Genomic DNA, 10,060 nt, shown 5'->3' with positions numbered 1-10,060 from the left:
GCCTGTAGCAGCCAGATTGGTTTTACATCCAGGGATAATTACCGCACGCCCACTTGCCTGGCGTCCTTCATATTTTCCAAAAGTGCAGGCGAAGTGCCGGTGTGCGCGCGCGCGCGTGTGTGTGTGTGTGTGTGTGTGTGTGGTGATAGAGCCATTCTAGATAAAATCCATGTATATGAAAAGTAAAGGTGTTAGTGGAGACACTTAATATCATCATCGTCCCCAGCGGAGAAGCTGGTCCGATTCCACTCGCCCGGGGAAGCTCCCGCCAGCTGGCGCCTGTCCGCAGTTTCCTACCTGAGTTAGCCCTTGCCCCCGACCCTCAGGCCTCCGCGAGTCAGTTTGCCTCCGTTTCTCTTTTATTTGCGGTTGATTCATTTCATTTTTTTGCCTCCTCTCCGAGCCAACCAAAGACTCCACCTGTTCCTCCCGTATTCTGTATTCCTCTCTTTATATGCATTCTTGCAGGAATGCACACATGTACACACCACTCTGCAACCTCCTCGGTGCCCAGGGCTTGCAGAAGCCACACAGGGCTTGGTGCCCCTCTGGGCACCTTGATGCCACACAGAGCCTCCGAGTCAGCTTTTTGGTTATCATCCCAGACTTGCATCCCTGGATTCAGGGATGGCATGTGATTCCATCACCAATACCACCCAAAAGGGGATTGGGGGAAGCCTTTCCAACCAATTTAGTCGTGTGTGTCCTATCTAAAGGGTGTGGCTTATTGATGACACCTGATGAAGCAAATAATGGGTCAGCACTATCTTGGCTATTCATCTGGTCCTTCTTGAATCCTGGGTTTTAGGGAGAGATGTGTAGTGATGGATGGGGGGGGGAAGAGAGAGAAAGGCGGGATGCGGGGAGGTAGAGAAGGGGTCGGCTACAGATCCTTTGAAACGCATCAGTTCGGAGAGTGTCAGCTTGGAGAAGGCAGTCTGAGCCGTGATTTAAACACGGGCAGCGTCATTGTTAACTAGTGTCCAACGGCTGGCCCCCACCCCCACTCCGTCTTGCCGCCGCTCCCTCCTTTTCTCCCTTTTGTAGGATACAGAAGGTGAATAATGAAACCATTTTGCTAATAGTTTATGAGCCATGAGATTGGAAATGTATATGGATAGACCGAGGCACCAGACTAAAATCATTTGAAAGGAGCGTGAGGCTCGGCAGAGAGAGAAGCCCGCCGTGTCCTCCCTCCCCAGCCCGGAGCGGAATGGGACGGATGAGGTGGCCCCGTGCCTCTCCGCTCCATCCGAGGGCAGCGGCTCGGCCGGTTCTCCCGCCAGCCCCTCACCCACCTCGTCTCCCCGCGCGGCTGGAGCGCGAGGAAGATGAATTGGGGCGATGGCAAGATAGCGCGAGCTGGAGATAATCGTTATCACCGGGATTTTTCTCCCAGTGATGGGATCTAAAAAGATCTCTCACTCTCTCTGGGCAGCTTTCCCGAGGCAGCAACAATAGACGTGAACTTTGCGCCCAAGACAGCCACGGGGACGCGGTGCAACTGTCGTTTCTGTCCCCATAGAGCCATCCCCCTAGTAAAAACACCCAGAACCTTTGACAACCGCCACAAGCCTATGTTCGACCCCTACACTGGGCGCGCCAGGAGGCTCACACCCCGCTTTCTCTGGGGGCAACTACAATTTCAAAACCGAGGCTCCAGGGGTGGGAAGAGGGGAACCTGAGGGACTGGGGGGAAGTGTGGGTGGTGTGAAAGGTGAGGCGCTCTCCCGGACCCTCTCTTTCGAGCCCACAAAGTGGCCGCAGAGCCCGGGGAAATCCTAGAAATCAGCCTGAAACAGCGGCCCAAGCCAATGGCCCGCGAGAGACCGCCCCACATCTGGCCTAGCGTACGGGAGAGGGCGGGGGCGGGCTGGGCTGGGAGGCGGCCGGCTCCGGGCTGGGCTTTCCAGCCCGGACAGCAGCTGGAGAGGGAAGGCCGGGACAGGTACGTAGCGAGGGGAGCGCCGGGCAGCAGGAGAGCCCCAGGACTCCCGCGCTCCGTCCGTCGTACTTTGTCTGGGAGCGCCCAGCAGCTCGCTCTGCGCGGGGTATCGGGGCCGCCCCGCAGGGTCCAGGCCCCTGCGGAAGGGAGGGAAGGGCCGAGGTTGGCCAGTGCGAGAGTAGCGCGCTGGCTTCCCTGGCGGTGAGGTGGGGTGGGGGTGGGGGTGGGGGTAGGCGGCTGCCGCTCGCGTCCGCAGGTGTGCAGCACAGCCGGCAGGGAGAGTCCCCGCAGCTGCTGTCACATCCAGACCCCTTCACCTTTTTCTCTCCTTCTAAACTCACCTGGATTCTGGGGACAACAAAGTAACTTTTCTGTGTTCGGGAGGTAACTGATGGGAAGTGGTGTTAGAAGAAACGCCGCTGGGCGCAACGCCCCCACCCCAACTGCGTCGGGGATCCTCTTTGATTCCCTCCCCGGGGCGGGGCAGAGGTTAGGTGTTTGACACTCCCGTTTTTCAAAGGACACCGCGCTGGTGTTGGGCCGGGGCAGGCAGTAGTTCCCTGGCTCCTCCCCCCACCCCAACTGGAGCTGCCTCTAGAACCCCCGGGCGGGCTTGGTCCCCACTCCCAGGCCTTGCGTGGAGAATGGAGCGTTTAAGGAACGCAGAGCAACCTCCTCACCTGCGGACCCTCACCTGCGGACCCTCACCTGCAGGTTCCTTAATTTCTCCAACCCCCCCGCACACACCCTGATTGCCAATCCTCCTGGCTCTCGTTGGAGTGAGACAATCAGAGTACATTTGGTGGAGCATCCTTCTGAAGTGGGCAGTTGGGAGTGGCCAGCGAGTGTCCCTGGTCCTGGGAGTGGGGACCGAGGTGGAGGTGGGGGCATTTTTCAGAAAGCACCCAGAACGGACATGAAAACCGAGCTAACCCAATTCCCACTACCACCTTGGTCCACGGCAAGGGGGGAGGGTGGGCAGCGAGTGTATGTTCAGGACTGGGCAGAATAGACTGCTTCCTGTTGGTCAGCAGGTGTGAGCAGGCCTGGGCCCCCGGGTGGCTAGCTGGGAGGATGCAGGGTGCCATCTGGCTGCATGCGCTTTGCTTTCCAGAGAGCTCGAGGCAAGCCAGGACTTAACCGTGGCCTGCGCCTTCCCTCCCGAGGCCAGGTTGGGGCAGAAGGTTTGAATACAGTTGCTTGAGAGCGTCACTTGCGAGCCCTGGAGGGTTGCTATTGCCCTGGGGAAGGAAACCTGCTCTGCAGGAACTCCTTTGTGCCTTCTGCCCTCCCCCATTCGCACTTCACTCCCAAACTCTTGATTACTTAAATTCCCGCCCTGGATTTGGAAGGAAATCCCAAATCCTGGCAGTTTCCCACTTTCCCTCTGTCGCTCCCAGAATCCCAGGGGAAACCCGGCTGGCTCCGAGTCCCCTCCACCTCCCTGTGCCTGTAGCCAAGCCCAAAGACCCCATTCTCCCCAGCCTTTGCCCTTCCTGGCTGCTGCCTGCAGTGACTACGTGGGGGAGGCAGTGGAAAGGAAGGAGCAAAGGTGGGCGAATGGGGAGGATCCAAGTGCAAGGTGCCCCCCCCCCTGCAAAAATATAACAAAACTACTGTAAATTATAATACAATTAAATTCCACCCTCCTCTCTGAAACTGTCCCTTCCCAAATTCTGCTTGGAGAGTGGCTGGAGAGGAGGTTGGGTGGAACCCAGAAAGGGGATCCAGCGCAAAATTACGCCCTCTCTTCCCATTTGTTGCTTAATTCTGTCTAAAAGTTCGCTATTTATAGGCTACCCCGGCCACCGAAATCCCCGCGTCCGCTTTCCAGTGTGAAGTGAGAAGGGTCCCCACGGCGCCTGGTGGCGTGTCTGGACCCTGCAGGGTGATTCACTGAAAGAGCCCACACACCACAGGCAGCCAGGAGAAGACCCTGGGAAGCCCTGAAAACACCCACCCGCAGCAGTTGAGAGAGCGGCTCTGCAGTCCGACCATGTGAGTCCGCACCTGACCCCACTTGGTTCTGTGCCCTGGGGCTGGTGGACGTGGGGGGAGGCGCTGCCGTTCCACCAGCGTGCCCGCCCTCTGTATCTTGCCCAGTCCCCCACCTCTTCCCCTCTGACGGCTGACGTCCAGCTCCATTCTTCTCCCTCCCTCTTCCATTTCTCCCTTCGCATTCTCTATTTCAGTGTTTCTGACTCTCCCCTGCGCCGAACTTCCAGCTGAGTTTGCACCTGGGCACAAAAAGAGACTGGACTGGCCTTTACGTGGGAGGCGGGGTGGGCTGGGCTGTGCCTGTCTGTTTCATAAAGAAGAAAACTGCGAGACTTAGTGGGTTCTGGAGCTTGACCTGGAGCTGGGGGAGGGCACTGGCGCCTTTGGATGAGACCTTTCTTTCTGCCCCGGCACCAACTGCGGGATGGGAAGGCAGTGCTCCCGAAGCCCTGCCTTTTGGGACCTTCCCTCTGTGAGGCAGGGACAGATGTCTTCGCCAGAACCTCAGCACCACCCTGGGTGGAAAGGAGAGGGGACGTGGGCACTGGCTGAGGCTAGCCCAGAAACCGGGTCAAGGTTAGGTTCCTAAATTCCAGGTAGAACAGGGCAGGCGCTGCGATGCCTTTTCCCCTAGAGCCGCTTCCGACAGCACTTGTTTGCAGAGATGGCAAAGGCGCAAGCGTGTCTCGGTAGTCTGTGATCCCTGGGCTTTGACCTTGGCCTCTTTTTCTAAATGGCAGAGCCTTAAATGACACTTCTGTGTTTTGAAACTGAGACCTCTAGGGGGTGGGGAGCAGGGCCTGCTAGAGCCATTGCCGAACTCAAGCAAGAGAAGCGGTAAGGTGCGCGCGTCTACGGCGCAGGGAAGGGCTGAGCGCGCCCTGCAGTGGTCAAGCAGGCTTATTTGCCTGAGACTCAGGCAAGGTGGGTCACACTACCCTTTCCCGCCAGAGCCAAAGCTGGATATCTGGGGAGGGATCAGGGAAGGTTGTGATTGAAAATAACTCGAGGCTTCGAAGCATTTGGCGGAAGATCAGAGTCCCAGTGGAGAGGTAAAGAGCAGTTAGGACTCCACGAGGAGAGAACCGAGGCCTGGCCTCTGGTGTTAGCGCAGGGCCCTGGGCCATCCCCAGATTTCTCCTCTCAGTGGATATCACAGTTGGAATCCCCCCATTGCCGTATCCCCAAAGCACTCAATCTGCCGCTGAGGGATGGCAGGCAGCTGAGACCCAGCCCTGGTCTGTTTAAGTGCCACAGAGAAGGGGACCTTCCTTTCCAGGGTGTGTGCACCGAGAGTTCCTGGTCACAGAGTCAGGGGAGGGGTCTGCTTCCATTCTGAGTCCCTGCTGTGCTCCTGGGCTCACACAGCAGGGGCAGGCTGGTTCAGACAGGACACTCCTACCTGGCCCAGAGCTGCTCCTACCTGGCCCAGAGCTGTCTGGATTCTCAGCCCAGCCTGCCCAAAGCAGCATTGGAGAACTCAGCTGCCACGTTCAAAGGAGAAGCTACAATTCCTGGGCTGCAGGTGGGGTTATGAGCAGCTGTCCAGCGTCGTACAACTTTATAGCCCAAACGTGGCGGCAGGGATTCGCAATGTCAGGGCTCCCCAACTGGAACTGCGATGTCTTCGTGCCTCTCCCCCCACCCCAACTCCTCGAGAGTGTATGCCACTCAGCTCTCTTGTCACCCGTTTCTCTGAGTATCTAGTCTTTTTGGAAATCCTGAGAGGAGGAAAAGGAAGGAAGGAGAAGTTAAAAAAAAAAAAGATGGGAGCTAAGAGGAAATGAGAGAAAAGGTGTGGTAAGAGGAAAAGTTTGGTAAAAAAGAATGACCTCTAGCTGACTGTTTTTCTTCCTCTTCCGCTTTGAAGAGAACACGATGTTTCGAGAGCCATGGAGTTAGCTCAAGAACACCCCTTCCCAAGTTCTCAGGACGTAGGGGGTGGGTAGTGGGTAGTGGATGTGTGTCCCCTGCACGTTGACTAGCTTGCACTTCTCCGGTTCCCCAGCTCCAGACCCCCAGCCATATGGAAATACCCTGTCCCAATGTCCTAAAACACGCTTCACTCAGGAGTTGGTCAAAGCCTGAGAAAGCTGGCTTGCCCTCTCTGCAGCCCCCTGAGATTCTGTTTGGCCCGGAATAGGGGGCTGGAAGGTGGGCACAGTGAGCTAGGCTTGCCTCTGTGGTGTGAGGGGAGTGCTCGCTGACATCACGCTGCTTTTTGGAATTTTCCCGTCTCTGTGGGATCTTAGAACTTGGGAACTTCCCTGGCTCAGCGAAGTAAAATGCAGGTGAGCTCTGTCGTAGCTGTCGATGCTGCTGTGCTGTCTGATTCTTCCAGTCCTCTCTGTCCTGGCTGCAGGTTCTTTCCTGTCCCGGTCCTAGTGTCCTATTACGTGGCCGCAGGCAGGGCTCTGGAAAAGAGGACCCAACCTTCTCTTCCTCATTGTGCGTGAAGGTGACATTCCACCACCCAGACAAAACTAGAGATTTAACTTGTGTGTATGGAAGGAGGTGAGGGCAGAGAAAGGGGCCTGCTTATTTCCAAGTGAACTAGTGAAAGGAAGAAGGAATTCCACTCTCTCTGAAATAGCTTCTGTTTTCAAGGACTCTGGAAAGTGGCAGGACAAGGGACTGTCCTTGTACAAATTCTTCAGGTCTGTGACCTCTAGGCCCCAAGAAGAGGCAACAAGAGGGAAGCAACGCAGGGGAGCTGGGCAGCAGGGCCACCTGGGCCACCTGCAGTGACTGAGTCTTGTCTGGTGAGATGGTCTTGGGCTAGGGTTGGAGACACTGGTCACCCTTTTATGAATAATCAGAGCATAAATACAGGACAGTCCCCAAATTGTGTTTTTTGTGGTGCCAGGAGTTGCCGAGTCACCAGGGATGGGATGACCAGCTCAGTGGGTCCATACTAGGAGAGTTGTATGAGTGAGTCCCTGTCTTGTTAGCCTCACCTTCAAGCCCTCAGCCATCATCCTGTCCCCTGCACAGTGTGGTGGGTCATCTTGGGACTAAAGTGGCATGAGAAGCAATTCTAGCCACCCCTCGCCCCTTCTCCAGCTGGACCTTTGACTTTGGAAACAAATGGCCCTGCGGGATGTGTGTGGATGGAAAAGGCAACGGCTGCTTTTCCCAAAGCTGGAGCAGTTCCTTCCCATAGCCCTGCAGTCTTTCTGGGGTCAGCAGCACCCGGGCACCTACCACGCCACAAGGTCATTCCCAACCTGCGTGCTCTCACAGAGCCCTCTCTCACTGAGACGTGGGAGCTCAGAGCGACTGAGTGCAGTCTCCTTGCAGGACTTCCTTGTGGGGTTAAATGGACACATATGTGGGCAAAGAGCAGGGGCCTGAAAGGCAAGTGGTAGCAGTTAGGGAGAACCCAGAGGAGAACAGAGTGACTCTGTTAGACAAGGAGTTACCACACTTTCCTCTTGTGTCTCATCAGTGTAACTCTACTTTCCCCTTAAGAGAAGGAATAGAATTCTCAGCTTATGTGGCTATTTTTGCCACATGTTCAGACGTCTGCTGTGGCTGAGTGCTCTTCCAATTTGGCCATTGAGTACATATGCTACCTGCTGAGTCTTCCGTGCACCCTCTACGTGACACGATTTTGACATCAAATACTGCGTAAGCATTTAATTTCAAGTTCTCGGTCTTCAACGGGTTTGTTTCAGTCTTGATATTTCTCAAATTTCCTTGTAATAACAGTACAAGGACCATGTAGGTTCAGCTTCTGCGAGACAGGATTACTTGGACTGCAGTTCTCCGGGTAGTTCTGGCTAAAACCACATTTGCCTTTACCTAAATGAGACACATACTTGAGCTGAAGGTGAGGGTCATTTTTTCTAAAGCTGAATTATTCAAATATTTGCTTTTTTGTTCTACCTGCTTGGAATAAACCTTGTCATATTATCATGTAAATAGACATACCATAAAAGATAAACATGACTTTTTATGTAGAAATTTTCTTTGAGATGTAAAAAAAATCATAGTTCAGGTAGGTAACATAATTTCAGGAAACTGTACATTTGAAATTCATTGTTGACTAGATTTATGTTGAGAACTTTCCATTAATTTTTGCATGCTTTTTGACAATTTTGTCCTCTGAATCTGCCATCAACTGCTTGGCAGGTATGTAATTAAATAAGATATTTCCCAAATTTAAAACAAAAATTCAACAAACTTTGCCTTTGTATAACCTAGTGGACAGGAAAGTTTGCGGCTCAGAAAAATTAATTTTGGTGCATAAAGTATATTCTGCAGACACATTTATATAACCTCTGTTTTATTGTTAACATTTTAGTAGTAGAAAAAGACATTTTCAGAAGAAAATATGTCTTCTTTTGAGGGGAAGCTTATTGAATAATTAGTTTTTCTCCAGTATTCTTTATTTTTCTATCAGATATATCATTGTCTCCTATTTACTTATGTCAATTAAGGGAAGATTCAAATTATCGATTTATGACACATTATATATCCCTCCTCATACCAGAATCATCGATATTCTATCATTTCAAACTAAGCATTTTAATGTCGTTTAGAAGGGAGAAGGTTCCCGCAGATATTCATTACTCAGTGATGGCCAGATTGGCTAAACCATTGACAAGAAACACTTGGAAATGGAGAGGTAACATCAGAGAAGTTGAACTTTCTACTGGCAAACTGACAAACCCAAAAAGCCACCACCGATGAGCGAAGGCCTAATGATAAATGACACAGTGGGTTAAAGGGAATGAGGACAACATGTCAGCCAGCCCCTCGTCTCCCGTAGGAGTGTTCTACTGCTTAGGACCAGCTGGGTGACATCCCTTTATATGGGAAGGAGAAGCGGCTTGCTTTTCCTACTTGGCATTCAAAGTCAGTATTTTTTTTAATGAGGTAACATTTCAGATACCATAAAATTGGACATTTTAACCATTTTAAAGCCTACATTGTAATGACTTTCTAGTCCATTCACAATGATGTGTACCCATCACCACTATTTCAGTCCAGAACATTCTCACCATCCCGAAAGGAAGCCCTGAACCCATTAAGCAGTCATTCCCCATGGGTTAGCCTGTTCTGGGCACCTTAGAACTTGCTCCTTGAACATGTGGCCCTTTGTGCCCGGCTTCCTTCACTTAGCGTCACGGCATCGAGGCTGCCCCGCGTGGTGGCATGTGTCAGGGCTTTATTTCTCTTTGTGGCCGAATAATATTCAATTTCATGGATATACCACATTTTGTTTACATACTCCCCAGCTGATGGGCATTTTTTTCTGTTGGTTTTTTTTTTTGTGGCTATTATGAATAGCCAGAAACATGTATGTGGATGGCTGCTATGGCCACCCACACACAGGCTTTGTTTGAGCATAGGCTCTCAGGTCCGTTGCCATACACCTATGGGTGGGATTGCTTGGCCAACCATAAGTCTGTGTTTAACTTTTTGAGGCATCGCCATACTGCTTTCCACAGGGGCTACCCTACCGTACGTGTGTGAGGTTTCCAACTTCTCCACATCTTTGCCAGCATTTATTTTATTTTCTCTTTTTTTTAATTATAATCATACTAGTTGGTGTAAGTGGCATCTCACTGTGGCTCTGATTTGTATATTCCTAATAATTAATGAGGCTAATGATCTGTTTGTGTGCTTTTTGGCCGTTTGAATATCTCCTTTGGAGTAAGGCCTATCCATGGTCTTTGCCCATTTTAAAGCTGGGTTGTTTGTCTTCTCATTGTTGGGTTGTAAGAGTTCTTTATATATTCTGAACATTAGACCTTTATCAAATATGTAATTGCCGATATTTATATTTTTTCCCATTCTCTGAGCTGTTGTTCACTTTCTTGATAACGCAGTTCATAAAAGTTTTTGACTTCTGATGAAGTCCAAGTTAGTAGTGGTTATTCTGAACATCCCTCAGATTAAACACAACACAAAAGACAAGGCCTTTACCAAATGCAGATTACCAGGGAATCCGGAACATTTCTGCCGTAGTTCAAGAAAAGCGAACAGCTAGGGCTACACTTATCTTTGGAGAAGTCCTAGGTTATTCAGATAAGATGTCAACCCTGGTGAATGAGATCTTTCATCTCAAGATGACAATATTTGTGTGTGTGTTTGAATTATCACTATCCA

At 51.7% G+C, this 10,060-nt stretch overlaps 1 protein-coding gene across 10 annotated transcripts in view; it reads left to right on the top strand.

Moving 5' to 3' along the window:
* Positions 1-1,870: 1,870 nt before the first annotated feature.
* Positions 1,871-10,060, top strand: part of ESRRG (estrogen related receptor gamma) — a 506,557-nt gene continuing 498,367 nt past the window's right edge. For all 10 annotated transcript variants that reach the window (XM_053912604.2, XM_053912602.2, XM_053912606.2 and 7 more), the window contains exons 1-2: positions 1,871-1,948; positions 3,741-3,943. In XM_053912604.2, coding sequence (XP_053768579.1) covers positions 3,942-3,943 — 2 coding nt within the window. In that variant the 5' untranslated portion in view covers positions 1,871-1,948; positions 3,741-3,941. The remainder of the gene's footprint in view (positions 1,949-3,740; positions 3,944-10,060) is intronic.

This window comes from Desmodus rotundus, chromosome 10 (assembly GCF_022682495.2).
Source record: "Desmodus rotundus isolate HL8 chromosome 10, HLdesRot8A.1, whole genome shotgun sequence".
Lineage (NCBI taxonomy): Eukaryota > Metazoa > Chordata > Mammalia > Chiroptera > Phyllostomidae > Desmodus > Desmodus rotundus.
The sequence above is the reverse complement of the archived record's forward strand: the minus strand, read 5'-3'. Positions and strand labels throughout refer to the sequence as shown.